Source organism: Podarcis vaucheri, assembly GCF_965113315.1.
Source record: "Podarcis vaucheri genome assembly, chromosome: 5".
Classification (NCBI taxonomy): Eukaryota; Metazoa; Chordata; class Lepidosauria; order Squamata; family Lacertidae; genus Podarcis; species Podarcis vaucheri.
The window spans coordinates 38,931,245-38,954,895 of record NC_138763.1 but is presented as its reverse complement, the minus strand read 5'-3'; the positions used below and the strand labels follow the sequence as shown (position 1 = coordinate 38,954,895).

Here is a 23,651-nt window from a genome sequence, read left to right as displayed (position 1 = left end):
TTTGGGGGACCCCGATTTAAGAAAATGGGGGTTGGTGAATCTGTGTATAAGATGCCTCCCAATTTTTGACATTTTTTTATGGGAAAAACCTAGTCTTATACATGGAAAAATACAGTACTTCCTTCAGACCTACATTCAATGGTTTTTTCTGTGTCCCATGTGTTAACCATCCCTATCTTCATCTTCACAATTCTCCCTTCACGTTTCCCCCTCTCCCTCAGTAAATTAATACAAACATCCATATTGGTCTGCTGTTGGGTCACAGAGATGTGACTTAAGCCTTATAATGAAAGCTTTCTTATGAAAATGATTTATAGCTTTTTGTCATCTTCTTGTCAGATGACCCATTTTCAAGTCTCTGTTTCTTGAATGTAATCTGTTTGATTTCACTTATTATGTTGTCTGGTCCTAACTGAGATTTTGTACACCACATAGACATATTTTTATATGAGTTTGTGGTATAGAAATGAAATAACAAGAGCACAATATATTTTTTTTGGGGGGGTGTCTCCTATTTTCTGTAAAAGGGCAAACATCCCCACCTATACAGGCAATTGCCAGAGCTTCAGCTTCTTCAGTTATTTTATTTATTTCATAAAATTTATACTCTGATTGTTTTTTTAAAAAAAAACCCACCTCAAAGTGGTTTACAAAATAAGCATTTGCAGGTTCTAAATATGCCCACTTGAGGTTAATCTTGAGTGATTCTGAATAAGGGTTAGGTTTAACAGCTAAAAGTATATTGGATGGTATTCAACTATGTTTTACTCAGAGTAGGTCTACTAAAAATTGAAGAACCAAAGTTAGTCATGTTCATTGATTGTAGTGGATCTCCTATCCTATGAGTAATCCATAGCCGAATACCACCCGGTGGGAGGAGAGAAAGAAAAGGATCTAAAAGAGAGAAGTGGTGATAGGAAAAGCTTGAAAATGTATAATTGTGGTGATTTGTTATTCATGCACCATAGATTGAAAGAATATCCTTTCCACCTCTTTCTTTTGATGAAGAAGAAGATGATTTTGGATTTGATATCCCGCTTTATCACTACCCTTGGGAGTCTCAAAGCGGCTAACATTCTCCTTTCCCTTCCTCCCCCACAACAAACACTCTGTGAGGTGAGTGGGGCTGAGAGACTTCAGAGAAGTGTGACTAGCCCAAGGTCACCCAGCAGCTGCATGTGGAGGAGCAGAGACGCGAACCCGGTTTCCCAGATTACGTGACTACCGCTCTTAACCACTACACCACACTGGCTCTCCACCTCCCAACAAAGAATCTTGTTGTTTACAACAAGCAATTAAATATGGAGTAGAGGAGTACAGGGACTAGTTTTCTTACTATTTTTATGACTTTTTTGACAACAAATTTTCTGCTTCAAGGTCTAGGGAGTCTTCTGTAAATTTTCATCCACTGTTCAAAATAATTTGGAAGGCTGCCAGGCTGTTACTGGAAAGTTTCCATCTTGGCAAGTTCTTGTGAAAGAGAGCCCCCAAATCAGATTATGACATGCAAATGAAGAACATCTATGTAGATCGTCTTCTTTTGCTCACTTAGAGCTTTAGAGGGGAACCAGATGCAAAATGCCTAGTTGCACAGCACGAGTTGTGATTTAACCTATGATCAGAAAAGTAAAGCCTTTTACATTTTACAAATTGATTTGCCTGCTACCGAAACACAAAAATAGGCCCAGAGCAGGGAGCTGGTTCACATTAAGATTCATTCGCTACAGTTAGAAAGATGAATTTTTAAAAAGAAGCCCTAAGATTTGACAGCTTTCCAAGTGAACACATTGTAGTTAAAACTTATTAGGAGCATTTACAGATCAAAGGGAGAATCTACCTTGCTTTCTCAAATTGCAAATGTGTAGCTTGCAGTTGCAAATCAGCAGCAGTAATCATAGTAATTCACCCAAAACCATAATGCATAAATGATGCTCTGTGTTCCCTGTCCCTGCCAGCTGGAAAACTCCTACAGCATCAGAATCAGCTACACCCTCCAGTTTCTCTGCCAACACATTGTATGGCAAACATTATTCCTCCAAATAGTGGGAAGTCTGCCCGATTATACCTTGTGACGACAGGAAACAGTCGGGTTGTGCATTTGTCTGTTGCAGACCAAGTTCTCATGATCCTGGAAGAAAACTAGTTGCAATTATAAAAAATAAAAGCAATACTTCTGATGGGATTTTAAAAAAAACTAATTCTCTAACTTCTTGCCCAACTCTGCTCAGAAAGAAACTACTGAAATATATAACCAATGTATTGTTCACACATAGTGAGAAAATAGGTGCAACACTACCAAGGTTAGCAGGTTTAAAAGGGGAAGGAGGATATGGCACTCAAGACATCATTGTACAGATTTTTGGGACATGTTTAATGGATGCAAAGGAATGAATAGGAAACAGCAATCATTCTGCATGTGCTTGTCTTTGATCTGCAACCAGCTCTTAAGAGCGCTGGATCTCAGATATATATATGCCTATATAGATCTACACCTGCAGCTCTTGGAGCCCCAAGAGAAGGCTATTTCCCTCAAACTGTTCCTGGTAGAACTTACTTAGTGATAATACTGTAGTCAAATTGCCTCCGGTGAGGCCTTCTGCTCTGCTGAACCCTTAGTAAGTATAGCTAGGCTGCTCTTGTTTCACTTGATGGTCTAGTGAAGTAGGAACAGAAGAAACAGGAACTGGGAAGGCAAAAGGTCAAGGGTGGCAAGGGGGAGAGATACAGTGGACGGGGGAAACACACAGAAATATAAGAGTCTGAAAAAAGGTAGGAAATGAGGATATGACCAGAAGGGCAGATCTGTGAAAGGAATAAAATTCAAGAGACAGTCCAAACAGAGGGGAAAAGGTGGAAGGGAGCTGGTAAAGTAAGATCTGAAGATCACATTGATTAAAAACCAACCTTTGGCTTCTGGTTTATATTTCAACATAAATAGGAAACTGTTCATGCCAGCCTTCCTCAAATCCCACTACTTTATTTCAGCCCAGATGTTTGATGGAAACAATGGTATGAAGAAAAAAGTTCTGATAATTTACAGATTATGAAAATATCTGTACTAGGAGAGAAATTCCACAAAAAAACTATAATAGCCATTTCTCACCCCATTCATTCTCTACCCATGAATGAAAATTGTCCTTTCATAAGGGAATTAAAAAAGCGAAGGTGTGCATAATATAGAAATCAACACTCTCCACAATTACATTCATGGGTTACTCTACCCAATGGGTGAGATCGTTATATCTCCCATCCCCATGGGTCAAACTGATAGCTGAGGGGTCCCGTTCACCTGATAATCACCTGACATCACAATGACATCAGGTGACTTCTTTTTTTTAGCTTGCATGGTTTGAAAGCATGCCACAAGACCAATTGTGGAGAGTTTTAGAATGTAGAACTGATCAGCAGTACCTGGAAACCCCTTAAGGCTAATCCAGGTCTTTATATGCCCCACACCTGGTGTCATCAGATGTCAGGCAGGTGACTTGGCCAAAATGATCTCCCAGCCCAATTGAAGAGGTTAGTGGACCAAATTAGGCCCATGGGCTAGAGGTTCCCAACCCCTGATCAAAATTCTGGAGCTTCCTGATTCTACTTGCAAGAAGAAATGTTCTATGATAGGGACAGCCAATATGTTCCCTCTACAACAATTTCCATCAGCTCCAGCCAACACAACATGGCCAATGGTTCAGGATAATGGGAACTGTAGTCCACAATATCTGGACCACCACTTTGGCTACCCCAGCTCGATGAGTATGGTAAGAAATGCCTATACATATTCAGAGTGTTTCTGTTCAAAGGCAATAATTGAAAGCTTCTGTATGCATCAGGCATTGGATCCCTCCCTCCTGTCTACAGCAAGGGCATAAATAACACAAGTCTCCACAGGACAAAGTACCTGATGACTTGTAGGTCATGGATGTCGTGCACCAGGCTAGTTGCACAACATGCTGCAGGAAATAATCCCACGATGACACATCAGTAATCATAAACTAGCACACACTATCCAGGTCACTGGGGAGCCTAATCCTTTGTATACCTAAGAGTGACCCATCAGTGAAAGCTGTTACTCAAGAGATGCGATACAAAGCAGAAAAAGAAAGGGGGGAACAATTAAATACAGTCCTAAGCTGCTGCTGTAGCCTGCAAAGAAGGATCCTGGAGAGCTTTAAAGCACAAAGGAGGAAAGAAAAGGTTTTCTCTTTTAAAAATTGGTACATTAAATCCAGGGAAAGCTGACAGGCTGAGAAATAATGGCCCGAGTTTACTCTTATTTAAAAACTGGCTGCCTGCTGCTTCCGCTGCGATCCCCACTCAGGCTTTCAGCACCATTTCAAATTAAATATACATAAGTGCTTTCAAAGAGCTGTTAATTTGAAGGTCATTAAAGAGCATAAAATATATTTCCTTTATTTATAAAGAGGCGCATAATAATACTATGCATATGGACTCCTCTCTCCCTTCCTGCAGTATTTATTATCTCCGATATGAAAGCGATTGACTTCCCTTGGCTACCAGCTATGCACTCTGTCATCCCCATTTGAATTACTGTTATCACAAAGCAGCCTCCCCCCTCCTTTGTAACCCTCCCATCACTTGGCCTTCTCTGGATCATAGAACACAAAGGGGGGGGGGAATACAGGGAAGCAGAAAACGCACTAGAGCAGCCCAGGCATTTGCCGGGAGGGAGGGTGGGCACTCAGGATGAGGGAGAAACCCTGCAACTCAGGTGCATGCTTGTGGCTAAATGGCAAAGGTACCAGGTGCTCCAGCCTCAAGTGCCACTTAATGCATCCCAGGTCAGTGCCCCAGTGTGCCACAGCTCTGCCAGGTCTGTTGCTCCTACCCCGGAGCTATGGTTATGGCTCTGCAGCACTCAGTGGAATTGCAAACAGCCATTTAGCAAACATTGCACCATCTGCCCATATCTGTAAGGGGCATTTTAGCACCTTTCCCTGCTCATTCTCCCTTGTTTGCAAACACCAGCCTTTGCAAACCTTTGTTCCATGACCTCCCTTCCGCCCCCATCTTGGCAGGGCAACCCCCTCCTGGCTGCCTCCCTCCCAACCTCTCTGCCCTGCTCTCCCTTCTTCCTTTTGCCACAGCTGTCTGCTTTAGGAGATAAATTACCTGGTGCTCAACAGCTTGTCAGCATTCTCACAGCTTATCCACTACATGGGAGGAGGGCCGGGCCGGGCTGGGGTGGGTGGGGAGAGAGGAGTAGGACGGGAATTTGCCGTTGCCATAGAAATGTAGGGATGAAGCTGACAATTGAAAACCATTTCATAGATTTAAAGACATGGCTGAGAACAAGGGAGAACAAGACACACTCAGTCACAGGAAATAAAGAGAAAGGTGAGATCGACAAATAGATAAATTGATAAACAGCGAGCGGAGAAAGCTGCAGACCGAGAAAAGAACAGCTTTGGGTGTGGAAACCAGGGAGTGGAAAGTAATGCTAGGGTTCCCCAAACAAGAAAGACGAAAGAAGAATAGGAAGCTAGGGAAAGTGACCATATCTTCCTAAGTCCAAGGACCTGAAATGGAGAGCAAATTTCCATAGTTTTCAGAAATGTAGATGGCAATGATTACTGATTAGGTGTTACCTCAGAAAATGATCAAAGGGTGGTATACAAAAATATGACCTGGGTGGTGGGTGAGGTGACCATAGGTGACAAATATAAATAATACTAAAGAGAAAAAGTACTGTATCTGCAAATTAGACTAATGGTTTATTTGTAGACAGGGGAAGTCAATGTGGTGTACAGTGGTACCTCAGGTTACATACGCTTCAGGTTACATACGCTTCAGGTTACAGACTCCGCTAACCCAGAAATATTACCTTGGGTAAAGAACTTTGCTTCAGGATGAGAACAGAAATCATGCTCTGGCGGCGCGGCGGCAGCAGGAGGCCCCATTAGCTAATGTGGTGCTTCAGGTTAAGAACAGTTTCAGGTTAAGAACGGACCTCCGAAACGAATTAAGTACTTAACCCGAGGTACCACTGTACTTCATTTGTTGCTGTTATATTAGAAATTCCATCTTCCCTAATCTTTGGCCATGTTAGCCTAGGATGATGGGAGTTGTTCAACAACATCTGGAGAACAGTCCTGATACCCCTGTTTTTACAGTGCAGGAAGGGAGCACTGAGAAATCAATTCCAATGGTCTTTCTCCAGATGACACACAGAGCAGCAAACAAATGCAGAATGCCATGACTAAGGATGGACAGAGCAGCCTAAGTCCATCCTATTTCATTTTCACTGGCACTCAATCATACATCCATTCTATACCATTTTGTATATGGATCTTTCAAAAGATTAAATGAAAAGTGCACATCCAAATAGTATGCCTTATTATACTGTACAGTATATGCATTATTGAATACATTTTTTTTTGTGTTTCCCCAATATATACTTTTCAATGCACTTTTTCTGGGTAAAATACAAGTGCATTTTAACTGTCTCCATCCTCAAAAGTGGACACTTCCATAGACAGACCTGATTCCATTTTCACATCCATGTCACCAAGGATATGAGCAATTATGATCCTTAAAGTGCTTTGCAAACATGTCACAGCTGGCCTCTGAACAGGGCCATCAAAGCCAAATGGCAGACGTCCCTGAACCACCTGGAAAAGCTTCACTGGATGGTACTATGAGAAGGCAATAGGAATAGAAAAGAACTTTCTTTGCTGACATCACAGCCACTGAGTAGGCTCAATAATGAGATGTGAGTAGTGTTCAAAGAAATCATCTGCAAACCTTCTGCTGGTTACTCTCTCGCCATTTCTCTACTTGCTTCCTAGCCCTCAGCTCTGCAGAATACTGTCGGAATGGGGCATTTTGGACAGTATTCAACTAAGCAGTCCTGTCAGTTCAAGAGTTTCCACTTGCAGAATGGGCTTCTCCAACCCGCCCTCCCTCCCCACACCATGCAACCTTTGGAAATCTTCTCCAGAGGGTCAAGGGAACCCCTAGAACCCATTTAAGGGTGCACAGTAGCAGGAGATGGAGATAACCTTCCATTGCAGAAGCAGAAATCCTTGCATTGATGGAGCATTCTCACCCACTTTGTCAGCCTCCTGGTCATCTCTGCATTCCACAGAGTGTCCACAGCATAGACAAGAGTGTGCACAACCAGCTCATCATGAGCCAAGAGCCAAAACAGACAGGCATTTTCCTGTGGCCACCAGGTGCTACTAAAAATAACAACTCAGGTAGCAAGCTGTTCAGTTCTCTCTGTGCAAGGCTAACAAACTTCACAAGTGATGCCAAGCAAGCTTTCAGAGGCATGGAAGAATATGACAAACTCGCATTAAATTAGGAGCAATATTGCCAGATAGGTAGAACGGCGTATTTATAGCTTGAGTCATCATTGTCGTGCTTTTCACACCTTTGGATTTATCCTAATAAAAGCAAAAGTCATAAGAAATGAGCACAAAAGCTCCTTCAACCCACCTTGCATGAATATCAATGGACTGGTTTAGAGGATTAATATTCAGAATACACCTTTTCTATGCATGTTGTATTTGGTTTGACAACATACTTGAATACAGATTTTTGCGCTGAATACTCCAGAAGGGATTCATGACTGGCTATCAGACAGGGCTAAGAACACTCCCTTGTGTTGTTAAACAAGGGGCTTTTTTCCACTGCCTGTCTGGGGAGGCCCTGCAAGATAAAACATCATTCTTTTGCATCTTGTTAGCATCTCCTTCTAACCCGGGCTGCAGGGAACTTTCCTAATAATCAGATGGCAGTGATATAAAGAAGCCTTCAGGTCTCTCTTTTTTGTGGTAATTTGTCAGAGACTGGCTGGTGCTCCATCACCCTTCCTTCTCTCTTTGCTACACATTTTCAGAGTGTCACAACACTGAAAAGTGTCAGAAAGGCCACCTAACCCATCTCTCTTTCAAATGTTAAAGCCATCCGCTAACTTAACTCACACTGGTCCTGACTAGAAGGTAAGGAGTGAGATGGACCAAATGGTCACAATCATTGCAAGGCATTTGAGTATGTTCAAATTAGCAAATCAAAGCGAGTGGAGGGAAATCCTTCCCATCCCCAAATATGGAGCTCCATCAACTCCAGAATATCCCTAAAGCAAACATTACTGAACAAAAGATCTATTCCACTCAACATCTTGCTTTGATTTGTGGCAGATCCTGACGAACCAAGGGAAGGGAGCACAAACCCACCGGGCGTGAGTTGGGGCTGCCAAGTGGACTGCTGCTGAAACATGAGCTTGAGGAGGGGGGAATTAGGGTAACCTTCATAATATTACTCAACTCTGCTTTAGAATAAATAAGTTTTATAGCTCCCACGGTGAGGCCAGAGTAGCTGTAAACACAGTGGCTGATTTATGCGACGTCTGTGATGCTGCAAAAGAAGCTGTGGGATGCCGTGATATAAGAAGAGATGCAAGATATTATACGGAAAGATTAGCCTGGAGGTGATGATGACGGATAATTCTACTACACTTACATTTGCTGCATATGCACTTGCCCTCCCACCCAAATCTACAGATGGGATTATGACAGAGGTGTAATGCGCATGGGTGCAAATGACATGCTTCCATATTTGGCCCAGGAAAATCAATATATCCTTTCAGCTTTAATTCTGTGATGGTGAGAAGCTCTTTTCAGACATTCTGGGCTATCAAACACTTTTAAAAATAACATTGCCTACCTGCAGAAAAATAATTCCCATTTAAATAGGTGGCACTTTTAACACACATTTCTCCTGTATGCATTGGTGATTAATATACAGAAATAGGCACATGCATGTACACACTCTCACAGAGCTGTCTAGAATTACGGTCATGGCAGAAAATTTTGGTGGAAGAGCTGCAAAGCTCCTTTAAGAGAAAAGAAAACATGGATGGTATGGATACTACTACCAATGGCATATGTGCATCTTAGGGTACATTCAGATGTGGTTTATTGCATTAGTTTAGCTGGTTATAATGCTAGCGCTTCTTTTTAAACTGGATCACCTGTTGCACTATGGAATATACATAATGGAACATACCACCATATTGTGCTAATTTTTATTCACACCAGCGGGTGGCATCAGATATGTTGCCACCCTTTATGCACATGAGGGCTTCTGTTCCCCCATGATCCACCCATGAAAATGGTGAGACAGAACTGTATGCCAGAATACCGCCCCAAATTTCATAATGTGAGCTTTGTCGGCATGATCCATGAAAACTGCAGGGAAATTACAGCACTTTTCCCCCCTAGAAGTAATTAACATGGAAATGAACACTAATTTTTCACTATATTTTCAGAAGTGGCCTTTATATTATGTGAAAGATCACATAAAACAAGTGGTGTCTGAAGGAAGCCTTATTATACTATGGGATCACAATTTATAATACTGGGGCACCATACATATGTATGACTCAATGCACTGACGATGTAGATAATGTACCCACCTGCCAGTTGTCTAGTGAAGTAGTGGAATTATTTTCCTTTGAACTTAGAACATTCCCCCTCCCCCAGACAGACATCAATGGAAGATGCTTATATTTATAAGATCCTGTTTAGGGCAGGGGTTGGCCTAGATAATCCATTAGGTCTCTTCCAATTCTGAAAGCCAGCTGCATATCCAGGTTTGCTTTAGAAAAAAATAGCTGATTGCACCCATTTTTTTTAAAATGAAGTGCAAGCTGACAGTTGGCTGCATCCCTTAAAAAGTGACAGTGTACAATTATAACAGTCTAGTTAAAAGCCTCGTTAAGGGACAATTCATTTGCATAAACTCTTGTAGTGCCCGGCTAGCTCAGTCGGTAGAGCATAAGACTCTTAATCTCAGGGTCATTTGCATAAACTCTTCTGATTAAAGAAGGGCTACTGTTCCTTCTATATACTGTGAGGTATAGCTAATTTGTTGTCTACTTTAAATGAGCTAAGTTATCAGAATGATAATATATAGAGGGCAAAGGACCAAATGAAAGAATATTAAAGAAACATAAGAGACAAGCAGTAAAGGAAAGGGAGGGATGGATGGATGGACAGACAGATGGACGCAGCACATGAACCTACCTCTGATGGCATGAAACCAAAGTGAATATATATCAAAATTCTTATGTCCACACAAGGAAACTAAATATCCCCGAGTCTTCCTCTGTTGGTCCCTGGGATGCTAGATTCTACTGTTCAGTTGCCTCTACAGTTGTGCATCCTGTAACAGTTTTACATGAAACCCTTGTTGCATAGTCCACTCTTCTGCTTTCTTCCTCCTATGAAATCCTTTGCTTTCCCTTTTCTCCCCCCATTTCCTATTACACGTTCCATGCGCAGTTGATCTAGACAGAAAGCAAAACATACCACTTCTGTTCCCCCACTGAATCTCCAGTTTCCCCGGAGGTGGTGAATTTATCATCCGTCAGTCCCACTTGGTTGTTTTCCTGCTATGGACAAGCAGTGAGTGACTCCTCAGTTAAGTTGACAACATACAGACGCACACACGCACACTCGCGGGAACACCTTCTCTCTCTCTTCTTTTCCATGAGGATTTTTTTCCCTTTTTGCAAAAAAATGCAAGCAAAAGAAAAAAACAAGGTTTTCTATTGAAGGTACATCTCTTCTTCAATATGAAGACATTAACTGGATTGTTCTGGATCCCCCATGCAGTGGTCAGTGAAGTCCTTTGGTAACTGGTGGAACAATGCCTTGATATTCTAGTAGGTAGCTGTAGAGACTGTTGAAGAAAATTCCCCAGGGTTTATGAGCAAAACAGGGAAATGGGTGGGTGAGAAGGACTCCATCAGGAGAACGTAAGAAGAGAAGAAAAGGAACATGATTGCTGAAGATGGTTGCTCTGGGTTGCATCTCACTTCTTCCCACCGGCCCCTTGACTACTGCTCACTGGTGGTGGGATTAGAGTCTTTTTTCCTCCCAACACACATTGGTTTGTCTTCACTGCTTTTTTTTAAATATATGGTTTGTACATATTTATACTTATTTATATGCTGCTTCCCATGGCATCAGTAAGTGTGCTTCTGTTGGAGAGAAACGGAAGTTGCCATGTTGAAACAAGTCCTGTGTCCTCTTCGCCTGCAGCTCCTAAAAGTTCTCAGACGATAATCCAACCTCTGCAAACATCTCACTGTCTTGTCGGCTTACCCTCCCCTCCCACATCCAACCCTCCTCTGTCCTCCCCTCTTTTCCCCCATTGTTGTAAGAAGACACGAAGCATCATGCCATCGAAGTTGGCGACTGGCTCATCTGTACTCTCATAGACTGGACACTGTTCAGGATCTTCTTCTGGTGTCCAGCTAAGGTCACCCCTATTCTTAGAAGATCTCTGCAAAAGACAAGAGACAGGATCATACTCGTGCAGTAGAGACCTTTGTCCCAAGTCTCTCCTTTGGCTATGTGGACATGATACATGGCCTGGCAAATTCAAACTGCAGTACAGGAAACTGTAGGCTGGTAACCAAAGATCAGCAATCAGTGCTGATGAAAGACATGGGATGAATGTGCATATGTATATGAGCCAAAAATATTACTTTTCTCAAAGCCACAACAAATGGACACTTGAGCACAAAAGGATTAGGGAGTATATTTTCCCTTTCTGCAAAGATGCTAACTGCCTAATCACATGCTCTGACACCCAACCCTATGGATTCATTGTGTCTTGACCTCTAGCTGGAGGGCTACAGGGAAGATGGCAGCGAGTGGGTGAATACTTGAGAGTATAGCTTACTGGTTGAAGAGCCTTTGATGATGAATGAAGCTAATGGTTAGCGTGGGAACAAGGGACATGTGGAGGTTTTGGAGTGCAAATGAATTCTGGGAGCAAATTAATCTGGCCAAGAGAAATGGAGGCAAAGTGGTAAAGAGCTTGTGGGAGGAGACATTTTGCCTTACGAGTTATGACCTGCTTCCCTTCCTTATATATTTACTTACTTAAAATGTGTGTGTGTGTGCGCGCACACACACACATTCATTTCAAAAGCAGTTCAGAAACTAAAATAATACCCAGCAGCAATAAAATATCCATGAAATAACAGAATTTAAATATGCCAAACAACAACAGGAAAAAAGAAAACAGCACAGCAATAGACACCATATGAAGTCAGAAAGGAAGTGGTTCATTTTCAAAGGCCAAACAAAAAATGGAAAAAAATTGCCTGTTTTCAGGAAGTCAGCACATTGCCAGTGCTGAAGTTCTACTCTGATCCAGAATCTGCCCAGTGAACTCTTGAACCCTGGTTCCGTCTTCTCTCATCACTGAGGTAAGAACACTCATTAAAACTGTGTGCTAAAAACTGAAGTGAGAATGAGAAGGCACCACTTACTCTGATGTCATTTGGGCAACTAATTGAAGGGACGTGAATCCAGCAGTCAGAAAACTGTCTCTGTACTGGTTCATTTTGATGGCGCTGAGCCAATCTTCTACTGAGGTAAAGGCAGTGAAATCAGGGATGGAGCGGTCCAACAGTGGCTGAGAAGGCCTAGATCACGAAACGAAACAATAGGTCAGGGCGGAATAATCATTAACTATGAACTATGATAAGAAAAACAAAGGCAGTATGAGCAAAAATTGGGTATGTAATTGAGGTTCCGCTTATTCTCCTCTCACTAACCTACCTGGTCCTGTGCCTGGACAAATTCCAACCTTCATTCAACCTTCTCTTCCATCCCATTCACTCATTGGTGCCAGATACACCTTCCCACATTTCCATGAGGCAAAACACAGGAATACCAGGCTCACCTGATGCTGCTACCAGATGACCCTACTTCAGGTGGAAGGATGAGGATCAAATGTCTGAATGGTCCCTCTTGTACTTTTTCTATCTTTTTTTAACAAAGCCCTCTTCGTGCAAATTCAAAACTAGCATGCCAGGGAGCTTATGTCAGAACTGCATCCTCAATAGGCCAATTTTGGATGTGCAAGAAGTGTTTCAGTGCTGGCTATGGCCTGTTTGATGCAAATGAGGACACCTCTGCTTCTCCACCCATAACCTTCCAATGGAAAGGTGGCAGTCCCATTGGCCACATAGAGTTTCTGGATGCTCTGGGCAGTATAAAGTTAATTTGGTTGCTGTACTTCCTGGGCTTGGAGGATCTGTGGCATCTGCATTGGCTGCAGCCAGAGTGACATTCCCTGCCCCACTGAGGATTCATCTGGAGGGAGTGGGGATGACAAGGAGGAATGTGTTTGGTATGGAGTCCTTGGATGCTCCTACATGGTGGTCTGGTTTACACACCACACTGAACCAACCATGGCTTAGCATGACCATGGAAGCATACAGGTTCTTGGAGAAGAGATACCACCCACTTTGCCCCTCTCTGGTCATTTTGTTGCAGTGCCATGACTTGGCTGAGCATGTCACCCAAACCTGGGTTCATAGTTTAGCTCTCCCCAAACTAACTATGAGCTGTCACCAAGGATGGTCCCATGGTTTACAGCTCATGGTTTGTCCAGGCTTAGCTCGATGCAGCAAAAGAACTAGGGAGGAATGCAGTGGCTTTAATTTCCTCTTCCACAGCCTGCACACTCACATGGCTCGGGCCATTCCTGGCACCTTCTTTTCTTCTGGGAAGTTGGGGGCAGGGGAATCAGAAATAGTACTTTAGGAGTCAGTAAACACAATGCAGGCCTCTCTGCTTCTCTTTGGCTTTGAATCACAACCTTAAACCAATAGGTTATATTCTAAAGCTTGAGCTGATTCAATGCTTTAATTGACAGGAACTTTTATTGGCAGGACTCACTTAAGAGCACACTTGATTTTATTTTGACGATTTACTGTTTTGTTTTGTTACGTAACTGTACTATAGAACGAACAAGAACAACAAGTGGTAGTTTCTGTTAATTAAAATGGCAAATTGTCTCACTCTGCTTTAAAAGACCCATATATTAAGTGTTTGGTAATATGCAAATGTATTTAAATAAAACTGACTAATTAATCATTTTAAAATTTAAGAGAGATTATTAATCAACTAAGTTTTAGGTTTTTCTTGTTGTTGTTTTTAAAAGCTGCTTGGCAGTTCTGCTTGCAATGCCAAATATGGCTTTCAGGGCCTCAGCCACTACGCAGCAAGGCAGCTGGAAACTTACACAGCGGTGATGGTAGCCACAGTTTTGAGGCTTGCTGGATTACGGATCATTTTGTCTAGGGTGTTAACTATTTCAGCAAAGCGTGGCCGGGTGTTGCGGTCTTTCTGCCAGCAATCTAACATAAGCTGGTGGAGGGCAGCTGGGCAGTCCATGGGAGGAGGGAGCCGGTAGTCTTGTTCAATTGCATTAATTACCTACAAAAATAAAAGTGCATTGGTAAGTTAAAGAGATAAATACAAACATTAAGAACATTAAGAAAAACAACTTGGAGGGTCATCAGTGGTTTTTTTTGTAAAAACAAAAACAAAAATCAGCAACAAAGTATGGGGGGGGGCGGGGAAATAACATTTTAACTTGAAGGAAAAACCTCCTAGACCCTTGCTGGGTGTGCCCAAACCCTTTCATTAGGACGAGTAATAAGAGGTTTCATATTCATTTTAGACGGCACCTGCAAATTCAGGTAGGTAGCCGTGTTGGCCTGATGCAGTCCATCTATCTATCTATCTATCTATCTATCTATCTATCTATCATTGTCCAGTAGCACCTTAGAGACCAACTAAGTTTGTTCTTGGTATAAGCTTTGTGTGCATGCACACTTCTTCAGAAGTCACCAGACCCTTATATATGGTGGGAGGGTAGGGTGGAATTTTTCTCAGGAGTGTAGCAGGAGATGGGTGATTGACTCAATGGGTATGGTAAACCTGTTGACAACTGTTAACGACTGCAATTAGTCCTACAGGAAAAAGCAAGGGATAGTATGCAGATGATTAGCATATGTAATGAGACAGGAATCCAATATCTCTAATAAGACCAGGTCTAGAAGATGAGCAATTAAATAGGCCTGAGATGGTGTGTTTGATGTTGTTGGGTCCAGTGATGGTGTTGTCTGGGTGTGTGTGGCAGCAAAGTTGGCATCTGGGTTTATTGCAGGCTCTGGTACTAGTGTCCATGTTAAGTCTGCTTGCTGTATTGCTTGCTTGCAAGTCCTGCAAATTCAATTCAAGCTGGCAATCCTCTTCCTCTACAGTTGGTCATAGTCAGGGCCTTTGCAAGGCTGAGAGGCTGAATATTCACTTGAGCCCTTTCCCCTACCTCCTAGAGTATACTGTTCATCAGTGTGGATGTGGCCTGCCTCCATACACGAGGTCAAGGGCAACTGTCCCCATTCCATGTCCCCCATGCCAATGCTCTATTTGCAGCCAAAAGGTGCAGCAAAAGGAAGCAAGGTGGGATGCCCACTAGTCAAAAGTGTGTGTATGTATGAATACAAATACTGGTCATGAGGCATATAGTCCAGACTGGGATCGTGTCAGAGGGGAAAAGTTTAAGCCCCAGCATTCCCATCTGTATTGGTATCCCTTGGTGGCTGCTATTTAGCATAGAAAAAAACAAGCACCCAAGGACCCATCATGTGATTCCTGTCTAGCTTGGTCCTAAGTTAGTGTTTAACTTCACACAGGTCAGCCAGTGGCAATAATAAGAATAAGAATAAGAATAAGAATAAGAATAAGAATAAGAATACTTATGTTGCTTGTTACCTAAACAGTAGGCAAGAGACACACTGATTAGATAGATAGATAGATAGATAGATAGATAGATAGATAGATAGATAGATATAGATAGATAGATGATAGATAGATAATTATTTTGAAACAATAACATTCCATACAATATATGGTGGGTGGGTGTACAAAGAACAAAAAACAAGTCATCCCATAACAGTGACAGAAAATTCTGGCAGCACACTAACAATAAAACAAAAGGATATTCCCACCCACTACCAGCAGGGTGAACTAAAAACTCAAATATATAACAGGAGGAGCACTTTACCTGCCCTTGCTGCTTAGAAGAAGCTCATTTGGCTCATCTTACTAATTTACTCTCAACAGGTCCTCCCATAGTGCTCCACTAGTGAAGCTCAGCCACAGCAGGAATGGCAACAAGGCTTAGAAAAGAATCTCTGTTGTTATATGGATTCAACTGTTGGGTGGTTGGAATGTGGTGAATTTAGTACTGGATTCAACCAGCTAAAACATTGCCTCTCCTCCGGAGCCGCCCTGCTCTATACCTCCTGGGCTAAGGTATGTTCCCCACCCTCGTTTTCCTTTAGAAATTGAGCTCTTTTTCCCAGCCAGTGTTCAGAACACTAATATGGAGTAAAGGAAGAGGTGTGTGCCCTCTGCACAAGAAGCAAAGGAAACATTCCTCTCTCTGAAGGAAGCAGGGCATTGAGAGGTTAATTTGAGTTCTGATGCTTCAAGACAAAGGTAGTCCCTTCCCTGTTAGCAGCCGCCACTCTCATTATCTCTGCCTATCATGCTGGAGTGCAGGACTTCATCAAGTCTCTGTGCCTGGCTCATAAACCCTCTGAACATTTTCAAAGGCCTGCCAGGTTCCTAGTGTCCAATTACCACCACACTGGCTCCTCTTCCTCTGCTCCTCTCCCCTTCTCAGCTTCTTTCATCTCTGAAACTCTTTCTTTGCAGCACAGGTTCAAGGGAAAATAAGAAGAAGGGAATGGCAAGCTGGAGTTTGCACCTCACAGCTAGCATTTCCCAGCCTTTCTCGAGGGCCCAGCATGCATCAGCACTGGAACTGACTCCCAACATTTCCGCCTGAAAATCACCAGTAGATAAAACAGGCAGCCCCAGTGCTCAGATACAAAAGGTGTCACTGCATGGCTCAGTGTGGCTGTGTGATTAAGGAGAGACTTATCTTCCATACTGCACTTCTACAATGGTGTAATATATAGTTGTGGACACCGCTAACAAACATCCTTCTTCGTGCACACAGCACACTGTGGAAGGGGAAATGGATGTGCCAGTTGTTCACTGCACAGCTAACAAGGCAAGGCAAGATTGTTCGATCTTAAAAAGAAAGTGCTTGCTGAACAGCCTTAGGGCTAGGAAATGCTCTTTTGGGGAGGTAAGATCAATTAACACAACAGACATTTATCATGAATAGTATGAAGAGAATTATTATTATTACTATTAAAATTTATATACCACTCTTTATCCAAAGATCACAGGGTGGTTTACAGTATAAGAATGCAGTAATATGTGGTTTCTTGCTTTTTCTCACAATATAAGAACCAGGGAGGGGGTTAATACTGATTGACAAGAGATTTAGAATGAACAAGGTATTCAGAATATATATAAGGAAGCACTATCTTACCCAAGCATAGTTAACACCTAGAATTCACTGTCACAACATGTGGTGGCTGCCACTGCTTAAGTGGCTTTGTGAGAGAGAAAACTGTAGGAGATGGTTCTCTCAAGAGCTATTAACCACACCAGCTAAATGGAACCTCAATGTTCAGAAGCCACAAGTCACTGAGTAACAGCTGCTGGAAGCATAAAATGAGGGAGGGCTCTTCTGGTGGGCATCATGGACATTTGAATGGGATGCTAGATTAGACGGACCTTTTCCAAAGAGTGTTGGAAGGGAGCTTGGAGTTCCTCTAGTCCAACCCCTGCTCAATGCTGGATGCAACTACAGCATTCCTCTACTAAAACTACAGCAACCAAACTCTGCTTGAATACCTCCAGCGGAGAACTCCCCACCTTCCATGGCAGTCTGCTGCACTGCTGTACATTTCTTACCTTCAGGAACTTTCTCCTAATGTTTAGCTGAAATTGGTTTTCCCAAAATCTCCACCCATTGCTTCTATTCCTGCTCTAGAGCAACAGAAAACAAGCCTATGCCGTGTTCTGCATGTATGTGCTTCAGCTATTTGAAGACAATGATCATGCCTCCCCTTAATCTTCTCTAGACTAAATATACCTGGCTCTTTCAACTGTCTCTCATAATAATAATAATAAAAAAAATTTTTTTATATCCCGCCCTCCCCAGCTGAAGCCGGGCTCAGAGCAGCTAACAACAATAAAAGTAACACAGCATTCTAAAATTAATTCATTTTAAAATCAATTCAAAATCAAATTAATGGCAACCATTGGGCTAGAGTTCTGTAAGGATTACCAAAGGAGGGGGTCAGACTGTGCCTTGGCCACAGGCCTGGTGGAACAGCTCTGTCTTGCAGGCCCTGCGGAAAGATGTCAAGTGCCGCAGGGCCCTAGTCTCTTGTGACAGAGCACTCCACCAGATCGGGGCCACAGCCGAAAAAGCCCTGGCTCTGGTTGAGGCCAGTCTAACCTCCCTGTGGCCCGGGACCACCAAGATGTTTTTGTTTGAAGACTGTAAGATCCTCCGTGGGACATACCAGGAGAGGCGGTCCCATAGGTATGAGGGTCCTAGGCCGTATAGGGCTTTAAAGGTTAAAACCAGCATCATAGGACAATCTCCAGACCTCTCTTCGTCCTGGCTGGTCTCCTCTGGGCATGCTCAAGTTTATCAATGTCCCTCTTCAAATGTCTTTCTTCCTTTCAATATTGATTTACGTCAGGGCTACACTAACCTACAAGGGGGGGGGGGATGGAGCCCAGGTAGACAGGAATGATATCAGGCAGAAAAATAATGTTGCTGTGTATGGGAAAGAAAGAGTATTGTACAAGTATACCATTGTCCCAACCAAGCCACTCCCTATGCAGAAAGAGAGCACTTCCCCTTAAAGGAAAAGCTAGACTAAGACATATTCCATACAGAAGATTTTGCTGAAAGAACGACAGTTGACATAGCTCTGGAAAACCATCAAGCAATTCTTGCTGGAAGTGTGGTTGTGAAAAATTCTTTCCACCCTTGAGAAAAACAAAAGAATAAGGCTTCTGTGGTCTAAGGGAGGGGTTCACAAAACTCACATCTTGGTTGGACATATCCCAATAGGGTCTTTCCCCAAATGACATCACTTCCCACATGAGAATCCCATAACTCCACACATCGCTGGCAGAGGTAAATTTGCGGTAGGCGATGGCTTCTGGGGCTGTCCACCTCACTGGGATCTTCCCACCCTGAAGGAGAAGAAAAGACAAGTGTTAACTATAGGTGCCTTTAAAGGCCAGTATACAAATTCATGGAGGACGTGAGTATTGATGGCTACTAGTCATGTTTTATTCTGCTGACAGTTTTACATATTGTTACTACAACTCTTTTAGACATAATTCTTTAATATGTATTAGCGTGTTTCAGATCCCCCCAGTTACAGTTGTTATTTGAATTTTATGTTTTGTGCCACCTTGGTAGACCTAAGCCTAAAGCGATGAAACTAACAAACAATAACTATAAAATTATATTTTAAAAATTCCTTCCAGTAGCACCTTAGAGACCAACTAAGTTTGTTCTTGGTATGAGCTTTTGTGTGTATGCACACGTATTCGAAGAAGTGTGCATGCACACAAAAACTCATACCAATAACAAACTTAGTTGGTCTCTAAGGTGCTACAGGAAGGATTTTTTTTAAATTTTGTTTCGACTACGGCAAACCAACACAGCTACCTACCTGTAACTAGAACTATAAAATTATAGCTTACTTCCTAGGAGCCTTGCACCTGGCATTGCTTGGGAATTCTAAGAAACAACAGCAACAACAGTGCTGTTTTGCAATCAGTGGTTAAAGTCAGTGCTGTTTTGAAAGGTTCCACCTTCTTGATGTAAAATGGCTTCAAGTTCTATCCATTCATAGATGAAAACCTGCTCCTTGATCTCACAAATCATTATGCAAAATTTGGTTACAAACATGTAGGTGTCCAAACATATAGCAAACATATATGTCCAAACATATAATAAACAGAGAAACAACTTCCCAAAATATATAGTAGACTAGCTGGGTATACCTGGCATTGCTCAGGGATTCTAAGAAACAATAAAACACCAAGATTTGTAAATTGATTTTATTTTTCAAGGCTAATGCAGTTTGTTAGTTTCTATGACGGTGTACAGCCCCAGGGCACCAGATTAGCTCAACATGGGTCAATTCAGGAAACACCTGGATCTGGTTCTTAATCAATTGCAGGGGGCAATAAATCGTCATTAGGGTTCAATCTGAGCTGGGTGCTGGTTCACCATTCCCTTTAAACTCAGGCCAGCATCAAGTTGTATGCAACCTTCCTAGTGTCTGGGGAACAGAGTGGTGCTTGACAATAACATAAAGCTGGCTACCCCTGCTCTTAATGGTCCACATTTTTTTAAAAAAAACCCCAGAGCAATTGAAGTTTAAAAAAGAAAGCTCAGTGTGAATGCCAATGTCCTTGGTTCGCTGCAAATCCTGACAGATCAGTGTAAAATAACAAAATACAAAATTTCAGAGTGCAACACTATTCCAGACCAACCAGCTATTCAAGTGCTGATGATGTATGAGGAGGAGGAGAATGATTTAGGTTTCCTTAGGAGGTCTCAGTAGATTTTACAAAAGACATTGTTATTATTCTCCTTGGTAAAGTGACAGGTTCAGAGAGCAAAAGGAATACACCAAAGAGTAGCTAGACGGACAATGACTAGATTACAGTTGGCTTTTGAACCAGCTTCCCATATTTTACACCTTGGACCCTAGAAATTGTAGTTTTTCCATTCTCAGAACCGTAATTCGCATGATTCCATGAATCACAACAAACTGGTTTAGGTCTGTGCATCCAAGAAGAAGTACAGTGGTGCCCTGCAAGACGAATGCCTCGCAAGATGGAAAACTCGCTAGACGAAAGAGTTTTCCGTTTTGGAGGTGCTTCGCAAAACAAATCTCCTATGGGCTTGCTTCGCAAGACGAAAATGTCTTGCGAGTTCCTGCGGGGTTTTTTCCTCCCCCCCTTTTTCTAAGCCACTAAGCCGCTTATCAGCTGATCCGATAAGCCGCTAAAAGCTGCTAATAGTGCTAATAGCGCTAATCCGCTAACCGCTAGATGAAGAGAATCACAGAACGGATTCTTTTCGTCTTGCGAGGCACCACTGTATAGGTTCATGGCTTTAACTTAGGTATGGGAAATCTGTGGCCTTTCAGATGTTGCTAGACTACAACTCCCATCATCCCTGCCTATTGGTTGTTCTCGCAGGGGTGGTGAGAGTTGGAGTCCAAACATATCTGAAGAGCCACAGGTGGTTCCCATCCCTGCCCTAGCTTATATACTTACCTTGTTCCTGAACATGCACCTTGAAGAAGGAGGCACAGGTTATTTGCTGCATGTGATGTTTGTGGTAAGAAAATTAACATTATGACATTTATTCCAGCTGTGATGTTTAAATGTAAACACTAACTAAAGTAACAAAATCTCATTCCCATGAATGCCAAGGAACATTCAAGTGTTTTGGAAAGGACAGCATGTTTCCTACAGGGAATATGTAGGTGCTCTCACACTTACTAGTCCCAAAAGCAGACGTCAAAGGCTGACAGCAACAGCTGTTTCTTTGCACCTCTTTGCATATCAAGTAGAAACTATGGCCTTCAGGGTTTTATCCTGAGTGACACTTCCTTACCCTTGGCAGTTTTCTATTGTGGCACAGGCAAACTTCCTTTGCTTCGGGCCTCTTCCCCTAAGAAAGATAGCAAGCGAAGGGCAAGGAAGTGGAGTTGCCCTTGGCGCAAAGATGACAGCTTATCACAAATACACCAGATGAGGAGCAACACATACTTTGGCAGCTCAGTTTGAAATTATATTTGTCCAATTCTAGGAGGCAACTAATGTGGGTTCCCTTTCATTATATTTCAGGGCATGTCAGCAAACATGCCTCTGTGAGTGAGCACATCTCAGCATAGCTACAAAAAATACCTACCGTCAGAATGTTGGGAAGGGGCCTATTTAAAATCAGAAGATGGAGAACGTGCTTTTGATGTCTTAATGGTTCCTACAGCAACAGTGGGGGGATTCTGTGCACAGCAGGGGATTTTTTTGAACCACGCTCTCCTGGTTTAAATGCAGATCCCCACCAGCGCTTTGCATTTTATGCAGCTCAATCAACTTCAGTTTCCCTGATCTAAGCTATACTAGTGCAGAAGTTGACAAAGTGAGTTCAAGGTGATGGTGCTGTTCATACTCATTTGAATCTTGTTGAGTGTGTATTTCAAATATCTAGATCATCAAAGAAATGAAGGTGGTAAAACCGTGGTCTTGGGAAAGAAAGTGCAGGAATAACTGGGCACCAGGGGAGAATCAGAGATGCCCAGCACTATTAGGAGGGATGAGCAGCAGTAGTGAGCATGTTAAAGCGTTAGAGCAACCATGTTAAAAGTTGCTATTGATATTGGGAATATTGGTAGGAACAAGGGATGGGTAAGCTCTCCAGAACCCATTAGCTGAGTTGACTCATTGTCTTGAATTGATTCTTTAATTATCTTATCTTTCCCACACACACACACACACACACACAAACAAAATCAGGGGAAAGAGTTACCGGTAGTTTTCTGAGCTAATCTAAGGCGCATGTAAAAATTATATACAGGCACCCATTTTACAACCCCTATCAGCACATCAGTATGTTGGAATATATACCCCTCTCTTGGCTGCTACACCAATGGAGTGGGGGCAGGACTTATTGGAAGGAGGGGAGAGAAAGCTGTGAGGAAATTCATTTCCACACTTCATCTAGGGTAGGCTTCTTGAGCCCCCAAAGCTGGTTTCTGAGTCTAGCTCTGGCAAATTTCACTAGCATATCAAATGGAGGATTTGGTTGCCTTACACTTACTCTAAGACTGGTAACTGGGATAATAGCTCACCTGTACAAAGGGAGGATGAGACAGCTCTCCTAATCCTAATAAATTTATCAGATTGGAGAGAGCTTCCCACTCAAAACATCTTTTCAATGGGCGTGAAGATTAAAACCTTGCATTCATCCCATGTGTGGCAGTGTGCCTCTCATCTGAGCCAGTTACTCTCCAACAGGAGGCAGACACCATTGTGACCTATTTGATGGGTAAGGACTGCCATGTCACAATGGAAGAGTGAGGAGAGCAATAAGCAGCAGCCGGAGCATGTGAAGTGTTAGAAAACAATTATCTTGTTTCCATGTAAATGATTCATACCATAATTAAAACTAATGGGAGGAGGAAGAGAAACACAGACAAAGTAAGACACTGACTCTGGGAGGAATTGTTTGCTCTAGTTTTCAGCTGCTTTTCAAAGATGGATGGCAAAACAGATTTGGTTGTTGTAATAAAAGCTCTATTTAAATAACCAAAAGAGGAGAGATTTGCTTGAAGGTTGTTTTTGCCTACCTTTTCCCCAGAGCAGAGCTATGAACCTGCCGTGGGAGGCTGTGATGTAATTGCAGGCAGTGCATCATTTCCCAGCTGCTGGGAAGGCCATTTGTGGCATAAATTAACTATAAAAATACAGATGAGAAAATCTGCTTTTTCTCCAGAGGTGGGAGAGGCCACTTCATGCTCAATCCAGGCAGGCAGTGTCGGGCAGTTTAAACTCACATTGATTTACTTAAATGGGCCGCAGTGTGCAGCCTGGGGAGGAAACTGAACTCCCAGTTAAGCCATGGATGGCTGATTCAAGGATTCTCAGCTGGTGTAAATTGGCCTGGCTGCAAGGACTGCAAGGGCACCTATGCCACTGATTTGCAACCACCGGAAAGTGGCTTTTCGGATCCAGTGAAATTCATACCAACTAACACCAGCTGGCTCCTTGTTTCTGGCTCAGTCGCTGGCATTCGCTCTGCAAGTGAACACCGCCATGGTATGCATGTGATCCTGT

At 42.6% G+C, this 23,651-nt stretch overlaps 1 protein-coding gene across 17 annotated transcripts in view; it reads right to left on the bottom strand.

The window, feature by feature from the left end:
• Positions 1–23,651, bottom strand: part of EPHB1 (EPH receptor B1) — a 355,581-nt gene that overhangs the window by 12,249 nt on the left and 319,681 nt on the right. For 10 of the 17 annotated variants that reach the window (XM_082221749.1, XM_082221750.1, XM_082221754.1 and 7 more), the window contains 3 exons: positions 18,828–18,977; positions 14,074–14,267; positions 12,311–12,466 (listed from right to left, as the gene is read on the bottom strand). In XM_082221749.1, coding sequence (XP_082077875.1) covers positions 12,311–12,466; positions 14,074–14,267; positions 18,828–18,977 — 500 coding nt within the window. Of the gene's footprint in view, positions 1–1,324; positions 1,613–2,065; positions 2,129–10,049; positions 11,314–12,310; positions 12,467–14,073; positions 14,268–18,827; positions 18,978–23,651 lie in introns of those variants that run through there. The other 7 variants (XM_082221741.1, XM_082221747.1, XM_082221744.1 and 4 more) reach the window with 6 other exon arrangements.